This window comes from Cinclus cinclus, chromosome 9, assembly GCF_963662255.1.
Source record: "Cinclus cinclus chromosome 9, bCinCin1.1, whole genome shotgun sequence".
NCBI classification, from domain to species: Eukaryota; Metazoa; Chordata; class Aves; order Passeriformes; family Cinclidae; genus Cinclus; species Cinclus cinclus.
The window spans coordinates 8,107,613-8,131,702 of NC_085054.1; the positions used below are offsets into that span (position 1 = coordinate 8,107,613).

At 39.4% G+C, this 24,090-nt stretch overlaps 1 protein-coding gene across 1 annotated transcript; it reads left to right on the forward strand.

Annotated features, from left to right (window-relative positions):
• Window positions 1–82: 82 nt before the first annotated feature.
• Window positions 83–21,557, forward strand: CIR1 (corepressor interacting with RBPJ, CIR1). The gene is made up of 10 exons (XM_062498508.1): window positions 83–232; window positions 896–990; window positions 1,519–1,592; window positions 2,804–2,817; window positions 2,911–2,966; window positions 3,311–3,359; window positions 3,578–3,695; window positions 16,767–16,873; window positions 18,325–18,410; window positions 20,046–21,557. The coding sequence occupies exons 1-10, from the start codon at window positions 161–163 to the stop codon at window positions 20,764–20,766; spliced, it is 1,392 nt and encodes a 463-aa protein (XP_062354492.1). The 5' UTR covers window positions 83–160; the 3' UTR covers window positions 20,767–21,557.
• The last annotated feature ends 2,533 nt before the right edge of the window (window positions 21,558–24,090 follow it).

Genomic DNA, 24,090 nt, shown 5'->3' on the forward strand with positions numbered 1-24,090 from the left:
GGCGGCAGCTGCGGGGCGGGGCGGGGCCGGCAGAGCCCGCGGAAGGCCCGCCCGCCGCCCCGGAAGGGAGGCCGAGGCCGCCGGGAGCCGCTCCGTGCCGGGCGCTGTCCCTGTCCCTGTCCCTGTGGGGGCCGGCGGCTCCCGCTCCGCCGCCGCCGCCATGGGGAAGTCGTTCGCCAACTTCATGTGCAAGAAGGATTTTCACCCCGCCTCCAAGTCCAACATCAAAAAGGTGAGGGGGGCCTGGGGGTGCCCGGGGCGGTCGGGCTGCGTTGCCGGCACCGCAGCGGCCCGAGTGGCTTTCCTCACCTTCCTGGGGTGGCACCGGGGCTGGGGCAAAGAGGAAGGAGGGAAAATAGTTAAGAAATAACTTGAAGCTTCGGGTTTTCTTGTTGCCAGGTGTGCACGACTGTCGCGTTTACCTGGCTCAGGCTTTTCCACACCTGGTTGTCAGGACAGATAGGCGCAGTGCAGCGTCCAGGAAAAACCCACCTGTCACGATGTGCCCACGTTTTCCCAGTATTTTATACCTGCCTCGAGCTGGTTGCAGGTGCCCCATGCCAGGGGACCTGGGGTCTGTCGAGACCTCGCCGAGCCAGGGTTACCGCAGGGAAGCCAGTGGCACCCACACGGCATTTGCTGAGCCTACTTTTGCTTTTGAGCTACCAAATTTTCTCCTGCCTTTTCGGTGTGTAGATGTTGTTGGAATTTCTCGAAATTACTGCTGTGGGAAGTTTATTTGTTAAAATACTGGGTGAAAATTATGTGTTTTATGCGATTGGAAGACTGATCGTCCCTCGTTAAGCGTTTTCAACTGAATAAGCCAGTTATTTATACACTAATATATTCTGCAATGGTTTTTGTATTTAAATAGAAGCTTAATTATTTTACCTAGGTATGGATGGCAGAACAGAAAATCTCATATGATAAGAAGAAACAAGAAGAATTAATGCAACAGTATCTGAAAGAACAAGAATCCTATGATAATAGGTGAGAATTGGCTTAAGGTCGCACACTTCTTCCTCCTGTCTTGTTTTTAAGGTAGTGGAGGTCATGTTGCTGTGAGCAATTTGAAGTACTGTCCCCCACTGACTGCAGTAGTAGGAGAGGGCAGTTATTCATTAAGTGGTGTCTGATTAAGTAGAAGTCACAAGAACTTCTTTTAAGTGGTTTGTGCCTGTCTTCTAATTGATTTCAAAATACGTTACTCTTCACAGAACAGTTGGTAAACCTGTACAATAATGTGTGATTTGTATCACACAGAAATCTGTTTTTCATAACTTTGGACATAGTACTTCTCAGTTGAGATTGAAATGTGTGATTTTTTTAATACTCTGTGGGTTATGCAAAAGCATTGACTGGTTTCTCAGATTTTTTTGATAGTCAGATGTTGTTACATTAACAAATGAAAAAATGCTACTTATCACAACAATTTAATACTGGGTTGTTTTTCTTTTTGTGAGTGTTACCAATGTGACTGTTCTGTGTGTAACACCCCAAACTGCCCTTTTTATTTAGGTTGCTTATGGGTGATGAGCGTGTGAAGAATGGTCTTAATTTCATGTATGAGGCCCCACCTGGAGCAAAGAAAGGTATTGCAATTTCCTGACTGTGGGCAGATAGTACTGGATAGCTAAAAACCTTCTGAAGAAATAAGCACAATGTATTTTATTTTAAAATAGCATGTTCATAGTGAGGTAGTGATAGGAGTTTTGATAGTTTTAAATTCTTTCTGTGCGAATATGCAGACATAGAGCTGCATATAGATATAGATACATATATAGTATGTAATAATTCTGATCTCACAAAACTTCTATTTCTTTCAAAAGGAATGGTTGGGGTTTTTCTAAGCATCGGATCAATGTGAAGGGAAAAAAACAGATAAAATATCTTTCCAGGAAACAGCATAAGTTCTGTCCTCAGCCAAAGGGTGTTTCTTTAGCCAATTGTAAAGCCATTGGATGAGGAGGGGACTGAACCTTACCAAGGCAACAACTCAGACAACATAAACCTGTATTTTGGCCTGCTCTCCTTTACAGAAATAGCAGGTGGCTTTTGTTTAGAAGTTGTGCCCATAATTCAGCTTGATGCTTGTCAAACATAGGAAATGCCAGAGCAAGAAATCATTTATCAGAAGTTATAAAAATAATAAAGGCTGAAATTCAGTAGTCAGAAGTGCTGCCTGACCTGTATCTGGTGAGTCTATGTCTGTTTAGTAGTGTCTTAAATGAAAGTTTCTAAATACCTGGTGGACAGTCATATCAATCGCTTAATTTTAGCAAGATCTGAATGTAATATATGAAAATATATTCCCTCTAAGAGAAAACATGTTCCCTTTAAAATGCATCTTTCCCATTTGCGTGAAAACACTTGGAAATGCTTGGATGGACTCATTCTTGCAGACCAAGTTTTGCAATTATTAAACTCCAGAAGCTCTAATAATAATCTGTTAATCTTAGAGGAAATGCAATTTCAAAGTAGCATTTGTTGCTAAACTTTCGTTAATATCTTAAAAACAAGTATTGTTGCTACTCTTCCAAAAATGTTTAAAGTTTTTATTTGTATAACAAATCAACATATTTTCAAGTGATTCTGGATTTATGGGATTTATAGCTATATACTAGAGGCTGGCTATTTGTAAGTGCACTCTATTTATATAAAGCTACTTCCCGAGTATTTGCACTATCGATTAGTATAAATCATTAAATGTTTTGTCTTTAGCTTGGGGGGTAGACCATCTGCATTTTGCATATATAATTAATGTGTCGTTTCTTTTCTTTGCATGATTTCTGAAAATTCGAAGAGGAAACAAAAGAGGTATTTCATTACATTATTTCTTTGTGTTTTCTTCTTGCTTACTTAAAATGTATTCTGAAAAACTTCAAACTTACTGTGTTTTCTGTTTTATAGCAAGAAGGAGAGACCGAATACAAATTCGAATGGCAAAAAGTTGCTCCTCGAGAAAAGTAAGATATCTGGATTTCTGCATATACTTTTCTTTTTGTCTCTTTCCCCCTCCCCCCTCTTTTTTTCCCCTTTTATATTTTTGAGCAGGTCACTTATGTGAACTTGTCACGTCCTGTCCTGACACTTAATTAGTAAAACCTGTTAACCTGAACTGTTTCCTTGCTCAGCTTTATTTTTGTTTGGTTTTTATGTTCATATTTTAAAATGCCTTAAAAAAATGCTTACAGAAATTATATCTCTGAAATGGGTGCAAACTTATCAACAAAAGGTGGTTTTCTATATGATGTCTTTTAAAAGATAGTAGTGAATTGAGTATTTGTTTTCTTTTGTGTTTGTGTAACAGGTATGCTAAGGATGATATGAATATCAGAGATCAGCCATTTGGTATCCAGGCAAGTTACATAAAAAAATTTCACTCTGTGGATGTCTGGGGTGTGTTTCAGACGTTGTCTAACTGCAGAACATTCACGTGGATTCTCTTAATTTTATCCTCTCTTTTTCAGTGGGTTTAAAAGCTTCTCTCATGCCTAATGCTACAGACATTTCTGTAAATGTTCAGCTGTGAATGAAGCTGTGACTAAGTTGTGTCAATTGGCTTTGTTGCCTTCAGGTGCGGAATGTGAGGTGTATTAAATGCCACAAGTGGGGCCATATAAACACTGACCGAGAATGTCCCTTGTTTGGCCTTTCTGGAATCAATGCAAGTTCAGTCTCCAGTGATGGTTCAGGTAGGCAGTGAATGGTTTTAAAGGTTCTGGGTAGACATATGGGGGGAACTCATCATGTTTAATTTTGGTAAGTTTAAATTTGTCGTATTTCAGAGAGTTGATGAAATCTAGAAAACAGATAATTCCAACTGTAGGATCTAGAATTTTGAGTTAATTATTTCAAATTTCAGGGACCTAATTTTCTAATTAGTAACTCATTGAAAAAAAGATTCCATATTGCTTTGATCCTATATGTGCCTAAAACTGAGATGCTGCAATGAGACTTCAGATCAGAATGAGAAAATTTGTGTCACCAAAAAACAAGAGTGGATTGTCAAAGACTGTCCCAGTTCAAATTTAAGCAAATTGCTTGGTTGAGATGGCATATATCATTATATCTTTGTTAATCACTTGATAAAAAGGAAAGGTTTGTGGGCTTTTTTAATTATGTAAGTGACAAGCAATTGAAATCTAGATTTCCAAATGTCTGGTTTCTTTTTGTCTGATTTCCTTTTGCTTCTTGAACTACAATTTTTTTTTCTTCTGTTAACTCTCCTGTTACTTGAAGTCACACAGCAGTTAGTGCTAGATTATGTTTGAGGAAGTGGGTATAAACACTCAAATTGAATATTTTCTTTTGCCTACAGTACCTTTTTTCTGTGAGTTAACTCAAGTTGCAATGCTTTTATGTTTGTTAAAATTGGGGCATGTTAAAGAAACATCCGGTAGCATGGATGAGTCTTCAGCCTTGCTGTACTATGCTTAAAAGTCTGTGTTGTGTCTTGGATTTTGCAGGAATACCATTACAGTTGCACACTTGATGGTTTCTGCTTTTCTTCTGTCTTCCTTCAGGTTGTCTATTTTCTGTAACAGCTCCTAGTTTTGTTACATATTTAGTCTACCAACAATCTTGGTTTTCAGAATTAGGTCACATAGATGCATAGTTTCTTTGGGATGAAGCCTGGAAGAGTTGTGTTAAAGGAAATGGTGCCTCTTACTCTCCTGTCTTTTTAGGCATAGTCTGATGATTATGCCATTGTATTACTCATCCTTTTAGTTGCCTTGCTCAGCCTTCCTGTTCAGTTGGTTGCAAAATTAAATCACTTTCTTACATGATTCTTATCTTAGAAAAAAAATATGCTTAGAGCATTTGTTGGTGGTAGAATTATATTGTGCAGCTCTTGCATGTGCATGTCAGAGATGCTTTTGTGCCACAGAACTCACTGTCCACACCTCAGTTCAAATGATGTGGGTAAATATTAGGGGTGTTTGGTTGAGAAAGCAGAAAATATTTGTAGGTGCTTGCACAAACCTGAATATGCATTCCTGACTATTCCTTACAATGTAATACAGACACTCCGAAGTGTCAGTAGAAGAATAACTGCTTGTTTCAAACCATACTGAGCTATCTTTATAGGTGTAGGCAACATTTGACTGCTGTGGGTGTTTCCCACTTTAAGACACATCCCCCAGATGGCTTTTCAAACCATCTTTCTAATCCTAAAGAGAGCACTTAGCATATATGATGAATTGTGCACGAAGGAAAATGGTGTAAAAGTACTTAGATGTTCTCAGACTATGCCTGTGCCCTCTCATTTTCAACTCTAACTTAGAAGACAGTGTGCTATGCTGAGCTTAGACTCTTGTAGGCTGAGGAAGGATTTTTAGGGAGTAGGGGTGGGCGACAGATCAGGATTTGTATATATAATTTGTAAGATGCTGTTCTTGAATTTGAATAGTCAGCTGTAATGATACTGCTACTTTCTCTTTCTTCCAGGGAAACTATGTAAAAACACTGTAAGTAAAGCTTAAAGTTCTTGATTCAATAGCAAATACAAGGCTTAGACAAAGTGGTAATATTAATTACAACATCATGAAAGGTTGTCTGCTTTTTCTAGCCTGAGGAATACAAACCTGTCATCAGCTTTTCCAAAACTTCATCTGATTTAATAACAAGTTAAGTTACACTCCTCTGATGGCTTCTGGGAATGTGTGTCAGTGAAACACTACAGTTAAGTGACAACACAGACTCATAATTCATCCACGTGGTATGTTAAAGCACATGCCACATATTTTTTTAAAAAGTATGTGGGTTGTTTTTGTTTTTGTTGAAACCCTGACAGCAGTCCTGTGTTGACTGGGATGGGAGTAATTACTTTGCATTGCTGAAAGTTCAGCCCAGTTGTTATCACGCTGCAGATCCATAGTTAGCTCTGCTGCATCTGTTTCCACCTCTGAGAACATTCTTTTGTTACTCTGTGCACTACACCTCCTCAAGCTCTGTTTACTCCTGCTTCTCTTTATCAGTAATTGCATGCACTCCTAAGCTGCTTTCTATGCTAAATTCCTGATTGTTTTGTATTGCTTTATAGTACAGCAAAAATGTCCATTGCCACACTGTTGTTTAAACTGGCTTTAGAACTCTAGAAAATACTACTTTGGAAGGGACAGAGATTTTTTGAGATCATCTTCTTATGACACTGTTCTATGTTTTGTGAACTGATGATCAGGTTTAAAAAAATCCCTTGCACTTGAAACAGGCTGAATTGTACATGAATTGTTTCCCAAGCACCCCCTTCTCCATGTGACACAAGTGTCTCCCCATGCTTAGAAAGCTGGTAAAAAACATGTAAATAGTCCACAGTTTTCATTTATTGTGGTTGTCAGCACCAGGGGGGAAAAGAAGTACAAAACTACTTGGTTTCTAACATCTGTTCAATTTTTCTGAAGCTGTTTGTTTTTAAAATGTAGATGTTAAAACACGTCTCTGAACAGAGTAATGAATATGGATTTCAAGGATGGGCCATGATTACTGGCAGTATACAGCAGGTCTGGAATGTGTTCTAAATTTATTTGACTGGGCTATTTAATAACTCAGTGTGTAAAAATACAATGAACTCTCAAAGAGTTGAAAAACGTTTGGCTAAATTATTAGAGCATATTGTACTTTCAAAGGTTAGGAGGTATTGCCATGTTTAGAAAGAAGTTGAAAATTTCTTTCTAGCTGGTGTTTCAGGAAATTGAAATATAAATATTGTGTCATAAATGAAAGGGTAAAGCTGAGAAATAGAGATATAATGAGGAAAGGTGAAACAAGAGTAAAATTTTAGTACAGTAGTCAATATACAAGAATTCCAATTAGTTTATTAAATGAATTCTATTAGAAGGAGCAAATTTAAATATTAAATAACTAAACTCTTCTTAAAAGAACAAATCTTTGGAATTTTTTAATATTCTTTGGAAAGAGCTCTATTGTGTTGAAGTTACTTACTTGGTAGTGCTTTATTTCTTCTGATGTATAATCTTTTCATCCTAATAGAAGTCGATCTTGCATCCTTTTCATGCAAATTGAATGGAATAATTATTTTAGGCAGTGTGTGGTAGTTGCCCTAGCTAAATTTAGGTTAAAATTCTTCGAACTTTGCAAATACTCTCCCTTGCTAGAGCATATCATGCATCAGCACAGTGTTGGAAGGCTCTGGTGTGCTGCTGAGCATCCTGGCTGGTGAGGAATCTCTGCCCAGTCAGTGCATGAGAACACTGGGCTTCATGGTTCTGAATTTGGTGTGCTAAGGACACTGGCGTCACTAATTTCTGCAGAAGTAGGTTTTAAAAAATTATCTGGCTTCCCTGTCAAATGTGTGTGCAGGCCTTGATACAAGTTCAGTTGGTGTTTTGTTCTAATTTTTTCCTGCTTCAGAAAGAGTGAAACAAAATGTCTTGTTTGGACTCACTATTTTTTTCAGTCAGAGGAAATATTTGGCTGCAAATAAATGAAAGTGAAACTTGTGTCTGAGTTAGCTGACTTATCTAAAAATTCCTGCTCTGTTTCTCCATAAGGATAAAGAAGAATTATTGACTGAGGTTGTTTTTTCCCCCACATCATGTCCAATATAGGCTTTTTCTTTCCCATAAATTTTATAAGCTGTGATTCTGTCATTTCAGCAAAAGAATAGCTGTCTTTTAATCTGATGTGAAGACTACATTGTAATGTTCCTCTTGACACATAAAACTGATTGTCAGTTGTGGTGTTGGATTTAGTGTTGAATACTTCCTGTGCAGAGTCCAGTCACAGCCTTCAGTTTCTTCCAGTGAAACCACTGCAGGGCAGAGGGTGTGTGTGGCACAGAACTGTCTTCTGCTGTCTTTCGAGACTGAACATACATTGCAGTGCTTCAGCAAACAAAAATAGTTACAATCAGTACCTTAACTTGGTCATGGTGGCTTGGTTATTTTGCTTCTGGGACCATTTTACTAATCTAGCTGGCAATTTATAAAAAAAAAATAATAATCTTACTATTAAAAAAGCACCTATTGAATAATATCTCACCAGTGAACAGAGATTATTTTTGCAATAAGGCAATTTCAGTGGATGTGGTTATCATGGGATAATCACACCCCTGGGGTACAGCCTTGTCTGTAATCTCCCAGGAGTGTAATTATTGCATGATAACTGCACCCCCTGGTGTTGCATTATTTCTATTATGAAATTCTTAGTTTTAGATATAAAGTAACTTACTTTGATCACTAGAAACTGGAAAGTCGTGTTAGAACGTTCCAGCTGTGAGGCTTATGGAGACCAACTTAGAAGATTTACTTCTCCTTTACAAAGGTAAATTAGGCAATCAAAATGCTTCTTTGGGCTAAACTGATTTACAGAGTGTTTAACTGATAAAATCCTAACTTTCAAAGTTCACACAAGATGAAAATATAATTTGTGCTTCTGACTTTACGTGCCACTGTGTATATATATATGTGTAGGAAATATGGAATGCTTGCCAGCAAAAAACCCAGCTCACTAGCATCTTAGTTTGCCTGTTTTGGCAGTCCTCTTTTATCATTAGCCAGCAGCACCTCTTTGGGTTTGTGAGCTTTTTATCCTAAAAAGCCATTGACTTGATTGGAGCAGAGATCCTGTGCAAACTGTTTTGAAACATTACTGTTATTTCACTTCAAAATTGCCTGTGTCTTTCTTGGTCAGCTGAAGTTAGGACAAGCTGAATATTTTTTCCTTCCCTTCTTTCTTGCAAAAAAATCTATCCTGTTCAATGATGATTTGGGCAGATGAGGGAAGGGGTTACTAAAAAGTTATGAGAGCTTGAATGCTTACAACTTTTATTATATGATTTTTAGAAAAAAGAACCCGCTATGGATCTGTTCCTTTCTTATGAAGAAAGGTATTAATAACTTAGGAAGTGAGGCTAGTGTCTCAAATTGTATGAATAGCATAGTTAGAAGTGGGATGGTCAGGTTAAAAGATGTTCTTGCACTCTTGGCTTATGAAAGCTAAGCCTGGAGAGTGCTGGCCATCCTCTGCTGTGGACTACTTTGTATATCTTAGAACTGACTGGCTCCCTATGTGATCCATACCATGGAATTACTAAGGAAGAGGTACTGTGAAGTGCTTAGCATGTTGTGGAAAATTCAGGCAAATAAAGGTAAAAGTCTAGTGGAGCAATGTGTATGTGTATCTAGTGTCCTATGGTCTAGCAAGATCAGGCCACTCCAGGTATGGCTTTGCAGGTACAGCCTTCTAAAGGCTCATACCCACTTCTGGGCTTTGCACCCTCTCTTTTCATCTTCTCAGTGTCCCTAAACTAACTGTGGGCGTTGTTTCTATCTGTCTGTGACTTAGTCTCTTCCTAAACTTTTAGGTGAAATACCTTCCCAGAATAATCATTGAAATTACCTGTCACATGGAGACAGCAAAAAAGGAAATCCATGTTTATGTTACATTATGTCTGTATCTCACTGCAGTTTCCCAGTAACAAATACAGTATCTTTTTTCCCAACAGAGAAAAGTCTGCATTGTACTGGGAATGCAGGAGTTCTAAAAAATGTTCTATTGAATTTGTAATAACCAAGAAAAGGTATTTGAATATGTTAACTGTGAATATTTGTATAAATGGTCATCTGTAGAAATGTACAGTGTGTAAAACCTTTCTTTATGATCTGCAGCTGAGACCTTTGATTGTGAACAGTAGGAACCTTAACTAAATCTTCACATAGTTTAAGAACTGTCACATTTTAGAATAATCCTCCATTTATGTTTCAGAAGCCTTGGTATTTGTTTTGAATGCATAAAATACAGATTCTATTAGAAATTTTGTGCTTAGCATTTAAGCAATAAATACGGATTCCAATAGCAGTTTGATAATGTTAAATGGCTTTTACTACTCCAAAAAAGTAAAAAGGAGACTCAGGTTTCTCTGAAATACCATATCACAAAAGCATGGCAAATTACACTGAAATGCTGTGCTAAAGTGTTAAATACAGTTAAACTGCAGGCCCTCTGAAGAAGAGCTAATTAAAAGCCAGAGGTTTTAGTCATTGATTTCTCTCAATACCAACTGCTGCAGTTGCTTTGAAGTGTAAATATGGTCTGAATGCACTCATCTCTGAAATAGATGAAAAAGTTATCAGTAAAAGATGATTGATTCTGAATTAGTGGAGGCAGCATAAATTTACTCTGTGTCATGATCACATAATTTTGATAATAGTTCTTTGTCCTTTAGATAAAATAAGTGCCTACTCTCATCTCTGTCACAACCTCAGTAAAAGTTCACAGACTATGGAGTGTGATTAAGATTAGTCTGTAATTTTTTTCCATTCTTGCTCAATTTCCTTTTAAGCCATATTAGCAAAAGCTATAGAAAACTCGGTGGATTGAACAAGAAAGCATATGGATGTATTGACACAACTGTCCATTCTAATTTTAAAGTTAATTTCTCTTTTAAAACAGAACCTGAAAAGCATTGTTTCATATGTTTTGTCTTTGCTACTACCCAGAAAAGGTAGCATTCTGCCTTCAGAGTGTATTTATCCTTCACGTGGTTGTGTGCTAGACTGAAACCCACCAGCAGAATGTTTTGTAAAGCCTAGTTAATTCAAAAGAGGTACTTTTGTACTCTGTAGGTATTTATTTATCTACTTTTCCACAGCAAAGCATGGCCTTAGTACCAGTGTTGTGTAGAAAACCAAATAAATTTCAGTTTGGAGGAGTTACAGCCTCATGTGGTCCCAGCTGCCTATAAGAAAGGACGATGACAACATGCTTTAGGCCTACTTTGTTAACAAAAAATGTGTAGCACTAAAAGAGAAGCCTTGAGAGTATCTTGTCCTTGATTCTTAATTAAGTTTTAAGCATGGTAGCATGGAGTTTACTGACCATGATATATACTGGCAAATCGATAGCAGATACACAAGTTGCTATGTTTACATTTTCATGTAAAGGACCTCTCTTACCAGGTCAGAAGTGTGATGGTGTGATGATGGTGATGCTTTTTAGATTAAAATGACCACATTTGTAAACTACAAGATATCCCATGCCAGAAAACATTTTCAGAAAGGGAGAAAAGCCTGTTTTAAAAGCCATATTCTAAATACTCTGTTTTGATGATATGCAAAATGAGCAGTAGTTAAAATAAAGGTACATAGTTGCAATTAAAATGACACCATGGATAATCTACTTTTCCTGGCATCTTCTACATTTTTCCAGTAACTTTTATATAGTGCACTCTATTTCATTTCATAACAATACATAGAATACAAAACAAAACATACATACAACCTTAAATATCATACAATGCTATAACTGCAGACAGTGTAAGTACAACTGGTTACTGTCATTTCCCCTGCCAAAGATGGCAGTAATGTTTACAGTGTTGTTGTTTCTTATGTCCTTGCTTCCCATTTATATTCCACAGTAAAAATCCATTTAAAACTTGATTGATTGTAAAGAATAATTCAGTTTGTTTATCTGCACTGGTGACAGTAGTGAAAGCTTTTATCAGTAAATTGGGCAAATACTGTCAAGACTGTGTATCGTGGGTAGGTCGAAGTAAAAACTGCAATTTTTGGTTATACTGGCAAACAACATGATGGTCTGTCCTCACTGCCACTGAAGCAGAAAAAGTGGCATTTAATCACAGTTGTTATGAAAAGGTGTTTTAGCATACCGTTCCCTCACATTGAATAATTAGAAAAATGTGCTTTACACATTGTAAGGGAGGCCTGCTAGATGGTGTGTCACAGCTGGCATTGCTCTCCTAAGGGTGCCCAGGCCTCCTAGAGAAAACATTCTGAAAACAGCAGAGTGTTACGTGCACCCTTCATTCATAGCATCAAGACAAGTACAGACAGAATAGAAAATTAATTGCAGCTATAGGTTTCTCTGGTTTCTGGGACAGGCATGGGGCAGGAATAAGGAGTGGGAGAGCTTTCTGTAAAGGCAGGCACTTAAGTAATGTAAATCCAGAACTGTATTCCCCTCCTGATGGCTTAATAGAAGCAGAACTGATTCTGTTAAATTTATCTCAGTTGTGTGATGAGAAATTGGAATGCTCCTAGTTCTAAAAAAGCAAATCTACAGTGTGTTCTAGAAATCCTAATCTGATGTTCTTCTGCAGTCTAGTGTAACTAATGCTCATATATGCCTGAGAAAAAATCTACTTACATCTCTTCTGTTTATTTAATTGTGCAAGTGTTATAAAGATGCACCAAAAGCTGTCAAGCTGAGGTTGTACTCAGGTAGTGCTTTGTGAAGACTCAAATCCTTCTTTTCACACTTCATTGTGTGTTTTGAGCTTCTAGATTTTGTGTCCCACCTCTTTGAGTCAATTGAGCTATCTGAATTGTATCCTTAAATAGTATCTTAAACAGAAGATAAGAGAGAGAATTAGTGCAGCAAGAACTTCTGTAGAAAGTAAGAAGCAGGAAGAAACTGTAACCTCTTTGCATGACAACACTGTTTCTTGAGAATTACAATAGCCAAAAAAAAAATCCTTTTAAAAATCCTTTGCTGGGTCTTTAACTATGGAGACTTTTTGTACAAAGAGTATAATTTTAAGTACCTGTAACTACAGAAAATATGAGAAGTGGTCAGTTATCTTAATGCATAAAAATAAATGTCGTATTTACAGCCAGTTAATTATGCTATATGACAAAACGTTTTTCCAAGACTATGAATTCATTCTAAAGCAGATAAATGGTTTCATTTTAGCCAAGTGGCATCTGGGAAAGTTTTAGTGGTTTATTTATTTTATTTTTTTTTCCTATCAAAATGCAAATTTCAGAAAGTAATCTTGACAGTCATATTAAGAACAGCAAAGTACTGTATTTGACTTGTTTTAGGAAGAATAAGAAACAGATGATGGAACATTGTAACTTTGAACTTATTTTTAGTTTGCTGATGAAAGAATGCTGAGAGACTAGTTGTCAGAAGTTGTAGCAATCAGTTATTTTTATGGGATTCCTGTGTCTAAAGTTCTGCCAGCTCATAATATGTGTACATGTTTTCACCTGCATGAGGTTACAGAGGTAGCTTCTTCACAGGCTGTCTCTCTGTAAATAATGCCTATATGAGGAGATGGATTTTCATAGCACACAAAGGATTTTTGTGCCTGATGTAGGAGTGACTCTTTGCAAGTTGATGGGTGCTGTTCAAGAATAATAAGCTATCATCATAGCCAAAGATTTTAGCCAACTGAGAGCTTGTTAAATCAGCCTTACCATCTGTTTTACGGTTAATGACTCAGCTGGAGCATAGGGCTGCCATGTATCCCTAGTACTGCTTTCTCTGTCACTCTTGGAGGGTGAAGACCCAGGTATGGCCATAAGTCAAAGGCAGGCTGAAAAGATTTACCACTTTGGATTACCAGACAACTTGGTGGCATCAAGGTTTAAGCTTTCACTGTTTAATAGGGAAGCCAAGGACACTTCTGAGAAGTTGTTTTTTTAAAATCTCTGTTAAGTGAGGTTCAGTTTCTAGGGTTTCTTTTACAGGTTTTGTCTCTTTCATTTACATTAGCCAGGAGAAATCCCCTATTAAATTTCATAGTGTGGAAATGAGAATTTGATCTTTTACTCACAGATTTAGGCATCTTTTAGGACTCTGTGAAAAAGCATCTCAAAAGGAAGTATGTTACATGCCTCAGTGCTGTAATGTAAAATAGCTGTGCCCAGGAATCCTGAGAGACTTCAACCTGTCACTGGTATTTCAAAGAAAATCAGATCTTCTTATCAACATCATTAAAATAATAATCAAAAGTAGTCTGTTGAGGGATGGATGGGAGAAGAAAGTCACCAAGCATTTGATTCCTTTGATTCCAAGCAAAGGAGTTTAATTACGAGAATAAGTATTTTCTTGATTCTTGCTCTGTTGCAGAAAGTAGATAGTAATGGAGGTTTGCAGTTAAGCTGTGCAGCCCTTGTCAAATATGATGTCTTAATTGAACTTCTCAACCAGGTAGAAAACAGTCTCTTTATAGTTCCCAGATAAGAGATTGTTTTCTCCCTACTGTGTCCCTACAGGTGTTTTGCTGTCATTGGGCAGCAGAACATCTGAGAATCTCAGTGGCATCATTGTTCAAAAAAGTGTTAGCAGGTTCATCTGTTAGTCTCTTTCATCCCGTCCAAAATGTTAATGTTTTTCAAACTGCAAAGATGCCATACTGCAAGGAATTGTCTCCTATAGTCAACCACTCTGAACAGCTGCCCATGTCATGCCTGGCTGGGGTCTGCACACAGAAGGGTTGTGAAACAGGATTGTGTTTTGACTCTACTTCCATTTATGGGCTTGGTTTATTTTCTGAATCTCTTTTGCTAGTGCTTTCTAAAGCCTTTAGTTATAGTAAAAATAACATACTTAATAAAAATTCTTGCATCTCCTCCCAAGCTAGGCTGAACCTAAATTACTGTTTCCCTCACAGTTGTAGGGAGACCAAAACAGGAATCGTTTATTTAATAAACAACTTTAGTCTCAAGTTTCTGTGGGTGCATTTGATGCAGCTTGTATATGTCCACAAAACAGGAATAGCAGTAGTATGGTAATACTGTGTTGCAACTAAAATACTGTAGGTGGAGCTATGAATTTCTCTTTGATGTCATTAATGTACAAGGAAACAGAGGCACAGAAATCAGCAGTGTTGGGCATTTATTACAAGCTTTTTCTTTAAAAAGAAGAAGCTATTTTGCTTTCTTCTTTTGAGTGTTATGCACAAAGAATGCCAAAAAGGTTTGTTTCATGAAAATAATTTTGAATTGTTTTTTGAAGGCAAATATGCCTTCATGTCTCTCTGGTCTCAATTCTGACCATAGTCCTCACTGGGATCCACAAAGTTAGGGCTTCTGTCTTGTTTCGTTAGCAAGTCTGCTGTATAGATTTGGACAAATTGCATTTCTCAACTGATCTAATTGCACTAATGAGAATAATTGGGTATTGGATGCACACCAAAATGTGTACAGTACTGAAACACTGAGGAGGAATACCTAAGAAGTTAGTTAAGGTACTTCGTTAGGCAGTGGGTCTTTGAATAATTGGGAGGAACTGCCTTTGAATAATAGAGGTATTCTAGATGAATTGGTCAAGCGTTTTGGTTTCTTTGGTAGGGAGAAATCTTTCATGACTCTATGGTTTGTCTCCGTTTGGCTTCCTCATACAGGGTTTTTGACTGAATTGTATGGCTGTTTTGTGTGCACTTCTCAAATCAAGGCCTCTTCTGGTACCAAATTCTGTCTGACATTAGGTGTCTGTCTAATGTTAGTTTCTGTTCCACCAGAGGAGATTTCATCAAGCACACCAAGGTGTGAAATTTGACATATGCAAAAATGTAGACACTGGGGCCTAGACACATTCATTAATTGTGATTTTACATTTACACTGTAACACAGAAAAAGATAAAGCATTTTCGGTAAAGTACAGGGGGATGTGAAATAACCCTCTACTTCAGAGAAATGCAAACTGGAGGGAAGACTAACAGGTATCTCATTTGAAAATTTTTTTGCCCAATGAAGTAAGGAACTTGTGAAAAGAAAGTCATTAATGCAGGGGCTCCTTAAACCATATCCAAAGTTTTGTTGTGTTTTATTCCTTCCTGCTTTATATGTAGGCCTGTTTGTTTCTGTAGGATAATATGTTATACAGGACAACTGAAAAAAAAAGTTACTTTTTTTGAGAAAGTGCTATATTACTTTCTATATATTTTCTATAGCAAAAATCTCACTTTCTTTTTCATACTTGTCTGTGTTAAAAATCTATGAATTTTGTCAGTCTTTACAACTAAGAAAGTCTTAAACCACACAGCAGTATCAGTGGTTTTTCAGGATCAGTGATCACTTTTCATAAGGCTAATTAATCTTATCATTTACAGTAGTTTACTGAAGTAATAGCAAATGTGTGCTCCGTGCCCTGTTTTATATTCCTTTTAATTTTCATTTACCTTACACAGTTCATTGATGGTAAGGTTAGTGAAGGAACTGGGAAGGAAATTTACTGAAAGTGACCTCAAAAGACAGTGAGTATTTAGGGTGAAGAAAAAGTACCTAATCAGACAAGTACACGACATTATGAAGATAACTGGGATTCAATTAAAGCATAAGAGTGAGTTGCAAGGTTTGTAAATTATGCAGTCAAGTCTGAATGATACATAACACATCCTGTATTTTACTCCTTGTTAGATTCTTGCAAAGAAAGAAATCATGTACCTAATGCCAATACCTACTCTAATGAAAAATATAACATGGTTTTTAAGCTAATAAAACCAAAAATCTCTGAGGAGATAACAGTCCAGAGGCTACATATATTTGACAATCGCTAGAATAAGTAAGGACATAGGTATTTTTCATGTGGTTTATATTCCATATGTGTTCTTCTTATGTTACTTTTTACACTGAAGTTCAGAAATTTGTGTCATTATGAAAAATGAGTTATTAGTGACATATTCGAGATGCATTTTCTCGTTTTAAAGGCAAGGAGGCACCTGAGCCTTACTTAATATGCTTTATTTAGATCTCCTGTGCTTTTTTACTATAATAAAAACATATTACTAGACTTATCTAATATATTGTTTTCAACATGACAAAGTTACATAAGAGAATCCCCTTGTACTTAAAGAAAAATGCAATTATTTTCCATTCTGAATCTTCAGACTGCTGTTTTAGAAAATCATATCTGATTATTTGCTCAGCAGAAGATTATTGAGTTGATTTAGCTGTGATTTTACTTAACAAAGCTTCAACTGAATTCCTACTGTGGAGTCCAAAAAAGGTAGAGAGATATAAATGATACATTCAAACTGTGATTTTTGTGAACAGGGCCATCAATGCACCCCTCGGAGCTAATAGCGGAGATGAGAAACAGTGGGTTTGCACTGAAACAAAATGTACTGGGGAGAAACTTGACCGCAAATGATCCATCACAGGTAATGTCTTTTTACCAGTAAGCTGAAAATGTCTGTAAATCTAAAAGTGATTGCTTGTGAATTGTTACTTAATGTTTTCAAATATGCATATCCATAGGAAAGCTGAACAGCTGTGCCAGTAGAAAAATGTCACAAAACTTAGTTTTCTAGCTTTCTTCTGTACAGAATGGTGAATCGTAAATTCCTTCTTTTAAAACCACATCTAATAATCCCTCTTCTGGGTGACTAGAAATTTATTTTTTCATAAAGGGGTGGTTAGGGCTTCTGCTGCATACTTGTAATGCAGTGCTATCCTTTGGATGAAGTTTGAGGCAGTATGCACAAATAATTACTGCCAGGAATGTTATATCTGGAGGGATTTTTTTTTTACTTGATTTGCTATTGTTCCAGTTATTATTTCTGGGAGTGAAAATGGCTCAATTGCCTTTACTTAGACTGCTCAAAGTATATAACTAGTTGAGGTGCTTTAATAAAAGTGTAAAATGAAAGATTAATATGCATTCCTTGAAGTAACCTTTGTTCATATGGCAGGATAGTCAAACCACTAGTAAAGAAGGGATGACTACAAGCTGGTATTGAAATCTTCAGTAAATCTACAGTTCATTGTGTCTCCACAGATGGACGTACCTTTGCCTTTAAAAAAGCTATGTACCCCAAAAAATGTAGCATCTGGGCAGTGTTAAAGAATCATGTTGATACCTGTATGTTTGCTTTATGTTAGGTGTGCTGGGTTTTCTCTGTAAGACCTTTTTAATCTTTATTTCTTCTTTTGTCTTTGAGTGTGGCTAAAATTAAAAACATCACTGTGGAGAACTGTGGTGTACCAGATGCACATAATTTGAGGAATTCAGGGTCTTCAAAGTAGTTTTGCTTTGCTGATTGCGTTACTGTACGTAGATTATATGATTACAGTATTTTGCATTGCTAGAAGACTTTGTGCACATTTAAAGACTAATAACACAACAGTGAAGTAGATGTGTTACCCATTTTCCTAATGACTAAACCGAGACAGAAAAGTAATTTGCTTAAATTACTCTGAGTTCGAGCAGGACTAGTGCGTTACCTATTCATCCAAGCGTGATAACAATGGAGTGACTTATCCTGGGGAATCGTGGGCTTCAAAATTGGCTCATTTGTATTAACTATTTCAGAAATGTTTCTTTCTTTAGCACTGATTTTTTTCATATGTTAGTAATAACTCCTGTTGTATAGCCCCCACATTATAACACCCACTCAGCTCTGAGAGAGAATGTCAGGGTTTTTCACTGGGTAGTGGGTATTCTGTTCTAAGCAGTGTCTTAGGCTGACTTAGTAATACAAATATATTTGTGTCTGTGCAAAAATAAGGTGTATAGAGACACCACTTGTAAAACCACTTGTAAAATTCAGAAATCTGAATTATGGTATTATTTTTATCTATAAGAACCTAATGTCTTACTGCATTTTTCTAGGAGTTTGTTACAAGTGAAGGAGATGACGATCCAGAAGTTGAATTTTTAAAATCACTCTCAACCAAACAAAAACAGAAACTTCTAAGGTATGTCTGGTACCTACTGGAGGGGATATGTATCACCAGTAGTTCTGAGTACATCTATGATTGCCACTGTAACTCTTTGGTGCCATTTAGCACCATCAGTACAGAAGAAAATCAGGTTAATTTAACATACATTTGACTACAAATGGCATTATGTAGCATGATTTTTAATCTACTTGTTTTATTTTAATCTGGTTTTGATGCCTTTGACTAGGGCTCATTTCCAGTTTAACTGGGATGGTGAAATACTAATTGGCTCACTAGAGATGCTGTGCTGCTATTTTAAAATATTATTCTGCACTCCATTGTTTACAGTATCTACTTCTGTGATTAAAATCTCTGTGCTCTTTTTCACTGGTTTTCAACTTGATAAAGTTTATCTTCTCCCTGTGGCTGGACTGAACCTGAGCCTGTACCCCAAGGCCAAGGTTGGTCCAGCTGCACCCCGTGTTTGTGTCAGGGTTTGCAGCTCACTGCTCCCTGTGGGTCTGAGTTAATGAGGTTCCCATGCTCTGCTTTTATCCAACTGATGTTGAGTGCCAGGTGACTTACAGGTTTTTTTCTCTCTTAATGTGCAACGTTATCCTGAAATAACCTCAAAATGTTTAATATTAAAAATAGTAACTACTGGCTGGGAGATCACATAGAGGCAAATAAAACAAGCTTTTAGGCTAAAAGATGTCACATATGTGGGGAGTGGGAGGAGGAGGGGAAGGTGAATGGCCAAGCAGGTACCATTACACATGGTATTCACATATGTAATAAATAATTCTCTGAAAAGAGTTAACAAAGTTTTGTGTCCTTTTTAAGTAAGGAATGTGTATGCAGTTAGAGTAGTTTAAAATGCTATTTTTGTTGGAACTTCTGCTGGCCCAACACATTGAAATTTTTATAATCCTTTTTATTTCAGGAGTTGAAGTTTAGTAAATATTTGGGTCCTTTAGTCTTTATTAGTCTGAAGGAATTTTTTTAATACACTGGAAACAGTTTCATTATTCATTCACTGATTTTTTGAGCATAAATGCAGAAAGCAAAATAAAAAGTGCCTGAAAGTAGTCAAATAACTGTAATTGCATGTGCATGATGGAATATTTTATACTTACAGATAGAAAATGTAAGTTTCTAGTTGTGAAAAAAGAGGTTACTAGAAATACCTGTTTTATTTGCCTGAAGAACTCAAAGATGTATTTTTTAGCCTCAGTTTTCGTCATTAAGAAAAGTGAATACTAATTGCATTTTTTTATTTTTTAAAATACCTTTTGAAAATGCACAAGCCAAAGCAGCAATGATTTTCTAATATCCCCAGAGCAGCCTGACAAGGGGGAAAAAGCACTACTGAATGTATTTATCCCTAGTTACAAGGCCCAAACTGACATCTCTTATCTTTTGGAAAATTAAAGAATTAAAAAATCATACTACTCTGCTTTTGAGGAAGCAGCTGTGGATTACATACTGTGGGTAATGCAAGGTAATAAGTTTTAAAATGCAACTTTGCTGAAAGAGGAAAATAATTCAATTTTTTAAATTAAAATAAATGTATGTACTGTAGAGGTAGTGAACTTTGAAAGACAATGACTTTGTAATCTAATATATCTTAACATGTCTGATTGTGCCACTCTTTTATTTTGAAAATAAAAGGAAGTTGGATCGTCTAGAGAAGAAAAAGAAAAAGAAAGATAGAAAGAAAAAGCATCAAAAGAAAAAAAGCAAAAGTAAACACAAGAAACATAAGATGAGATCCTCTTCCTCATCCTCCAGTGAGACTTCAGTAAGCAGCAGTGATAGCGAGACTGACAGCAGAGATAAAGCAGCACAAAAGAAGATGGATTCTAAGAAAAGAAAAAAAGACAGGTTTTCAGAGGCTAGCAGCAGCGATTCAGAAGGAAAGGCAAAAATGAGGAAGGAAAAACTTTATGAAGATCTCTCCAGTAGTCACGGTAACAAGGACAAAGACAGGGAGAAGTACAAGCTTTTAAAGCAAGACAGTTCTGCAGAGAACAACAAATGGAACTCCTGTGAGGGGGAAAGAAAGTCCACAAGCAGATACCACAGCACCAACACAAGAGACACTGAACGAAAGGAGAAGGATAGTAGAAGCCAAAACATGAATGAAGGGAGCAGGAGAAGCCCGTGCTCAAATCACAGCAGTTCCAGGCAAAGGCACATAAGAAGAAGTCCAAGTCAAAGCCCTGGTGAAGAGCGGCACAGGAAGAATGAAACCAGAAGCCCCAGCACAGATGTACACAGAAAGAAGGAAAAATGTAGAGAAGGCTATGGGGACAAATGCAGTAAAGTGGAACACAGAGAAAGGAGCAGACGCAGTAGAAGCAGAAGCAGAGAGAGGAAAAAAAATAGATAGTATAGGGGACAGGTACAAACACAAATTTCTCTGGGTTTTGATGAATACCTTTAAACAAGGGCTCAATTACATACTGCTGTTCATTTTCCAACCTCTTTAACTAACATTTCCTATCTAAAGCCAACAGCATAAATTCTATTGTGTTGCAGTATTTGTAAATTAGGTGTGAACATTAAGGTATTTTTTTACTGTCTAAATATGCTTATTGGCAAATACCTCTTGTATACATGCAGTAACACAGACCTGAATTTAGGATTTTAAAATATTTAAAAGCATATGTGATACTCTTGGTTTCATCCATGATTTCTGTTTAGATGCAACTGCCAGGGGGAGCAGAGAATGCATTTGAGATAGTTCTGGATAAGATCACTGCTTTGGATATCATTGTCTTGTAGGTATTGTTTTTTCCTTCTGAAACATTTTTCCTAAAGTTCTCTGTAAGAGATCAATTTCATGAGTTAAAACAACAGAGAGACATAGTTCACATAAGTGTATAGCCAACATTTTTTGGCCTCCTGCAGTGTACAGCTTGGTCAGGGCTATCTAAACATCTTGAACCCCCGTTGGTATGTGTCAGTACAATGTCAAGTTATTGTTCAATAATCTGTCAAGACATGAAAGGAATATATCTGCCTCAACTGTTTCAGGTATTTCATTGTTTGTGGTAGTAAGTGTAAATAGTCATCCTTTTGTTTTCATTGAACCTTTTTGTGTTGTTAGTGATTGTCAGTCATTTTCTGCATATGTTGTTATGAAGGTGAGCTTCCATAATAAAATACCTTATTCTTTAAAACCCGTAATAATTGCCATCTTCTTCAGAGTTCTGTCAGTACAAATGCACAAGGCAACACTTCACAAGGCTTTTATTGCTAAGGAATGGCTTCTCTGCTCTTTCAGGATGGCAGGTGGAAGTACTTTCATTAGTGGACACGTGAAACAGAGCCACTGCGCTCAGTATTCCAGCAACTTTCTTACTCTCCTCACTCACAGGACAAATGGGACCATCTTTTATAACCAGTCCACTTCCACTTCACTCAGAAGATTTTCAGCACTGCACAGAGTATAATAATAATACATGGTGAAAGTGACCTGGCTTATCGTTTAAGTGCATGTGAAGAGTTTGAAAGGGTGAACCATTAAGAGATGTCACCTTTTCAATGCATCTGCAGTAGGTTGCTCTGGGCATTCTTGCTGAAGTAGCTGGGACTTAAAGAGCCCCTGCAGTAGAGTCAGCAGTGCTGTGTTGATGTGTGGAGGCTCTGATTTAGAAAGAACAGGAGGAGACTGCAAAAATGCCTGTTTTAGCAATCTAAACAAAACCTCTGCATAAGAGACGACAGAGTAATGTGATGGGAGAAAAGGCATATTCTGGTGGAACATTTTTGTGTTAACTACAGCAGGAAAGATAGGAATAAGGTACCTCCCTTCCAAAGAATGGTCTCTCCAGTTGTTTTGTGTTTGGCTCAGGAATCCTGCCAACTACAATGCAATTGACTCCCACCTGAAAAAGAGTGGACAGCTCAACATTCACAGCTGTGTGCTCTTTTGTGGGCTCTGCACCATGTAGTTAAACAGCGTATCCTGTCTTTTCACATAGGAAGAGACTGACAGAGAAGCGATGACATTTTGGATGTTATCTGTCTTAGACTACATGTGGAAGAGCATTGGAGCAAACCACTCATCCTGCCAGGAGAAGGTTGGTGTGGCTGCGTAGGCAGTGTCTCACTACTGCCGGTACCTTCCCTAGGCCAGTTTGTGCCCCTCGGGGCCCCAGGGGGCGCTGCGGGAGGGTGGAGCCGCCCTCCCCACAGTGGGGCCCTGCCGGGGTGCTCCGGGCGGCCGGGGAGCGCTGGGGCCGGGCCGGGCGGGGTTCGGGCCGGGCCGGGCCGGGCGGGGTTCGGGCCGCCGCCCTCACGGGTCCCGCCGGCACCGCCCGCAGCGCGGGGCGGCTGCGCGCGCCCGGCCCCGCCCCCGGCCCGGCCCGCGGGGCCGTGAGGAGGCGCCGCCGCCCCGGGCCGAGCGCGGCGCTCGGCAGAGCCGGCGGGGCCCGGCAGGAGGTGCTGTCGTTCCGCGGATGGAGGTAAGAGCGGCTCTAGAGATATTGTTGTTCCGCTATTTATTTATTTATTTTCGTAAAAGCTACGGAATAAGCGTTACCCTTCTGCGGGGCTGGGCGGCGGGGGCCGCGGCGCCATGAGGTGGTTCTTTCCCTCCGCCCGGCGGCGAGGGCAGGGCCCCTGGCTGGGACTCCCCGGCGTCGGAGCGGGGACCGGCGGCTCTGCCGGGTGCTCTTCTGCTGGGGGCTTGGGGCTGCGTCGGGACGGGGCGAGCTGGGCTCCGGGCGGCGCTGGGCCCGTCGGGCGGCTCTCGGGGCGGGCAGGACGGCGGGGAACTTCGGGCGAGGGGTCCCGGGCCGCTTTTCGGCTGTGCCGCCCCGCACACCCATAGTTCAGAATTAACGCCGAGCAATAAATTACCTGTACTCCGAAAGTAAATAGACGGGTGACTCCCAGATGGAGCTCCTGCTCGGATCGGTACAATAAATATCCCTGAAGGAAGCTCTCTATTTATGTTGTCATTGATTAATTCTCGCTACCTCATTTGATTTCGATTTAGAACGATTTGATTCTAATTTAATTAGCATGTAATTTGGATGTACATAATTACTGTAATTATGACATTCAGGTAAGGCAGCTTTAGGCTGAAAGGCAATTTCAAATTTTCTAGCAGCCTACTTTGTGCCGGGGAGCGGACAGGGACCCCGCGCCCTGGAAGCCAGGTACCAATTAGCACATCTCGGGAGCAGCGCTGCCGCGCGTTTGTGGAACAACAGCGGCGCCGAGGCGGCGGCGGCGGCAGAGCCGCGCCCGGGGCTCGCCGGCGGGTGCCCGCCGGGAGCCGCGCCTGGCCGCAGGTGCGGGGCCGGCCCCCGCGGCCGCGCGGAGGTTGCGGAGCGGTGCCCGTCGAGGGCCCGGCAGCTTTTCCGGTTGGCGGCCCGGGTAGCGGCGAGGCCGGGCCGGCCGCCCCGGGCTGGGTGTGCGCGCTGTGGCGGCGGGCCTGTCCCGCCCCACCGTCTCCCAGAGAAGTTCGCGCTAGCCCGCCCGCTCCCAGGGGTCCTCCCCCGACCCGGCCCGGCCCGCGCTCCCGCTGCCGGCTCCTCGCCGTGGCCCGGCCCGCGCGGCGCCGCCGCCCCCGCGGCCGCCCCGGCCGCGCCCCCAGCCCGCGCCCGCCGCGGGAGCGCCTCTAGGTGGCGCCCGGCAGCCGCCGTGCGGCCCCGCGCGGGGCAGCGCCGAGAGCGGGACCGGTGCGCGGGCTCGGTCTTGT

Excerpts from the sequence above, each read along its gene's own strand:
- CIR1 (XM_062498508.1), top strand. The coding sequence starts at position 161 with ATGGGGAAGTCGTTCGCCAACTTCATGTGCAAGAAGGATTTTCACCCC. Across the intron at positions 233-895 it reads CCAAGTCCAACATCAAAAAG|GTATGGATGGCAGAACAGAA; the intron begins GTGAGGGGGGCC and ends TATTTTACCTAG. Across the intron at positions 991-1,518 it reads CAAGAATCCTATGATAATAG|GTTGCTTATGGGTGATGAGC; the intron begins GTGAGAATTGGC and ends CTTTTTATTTAG.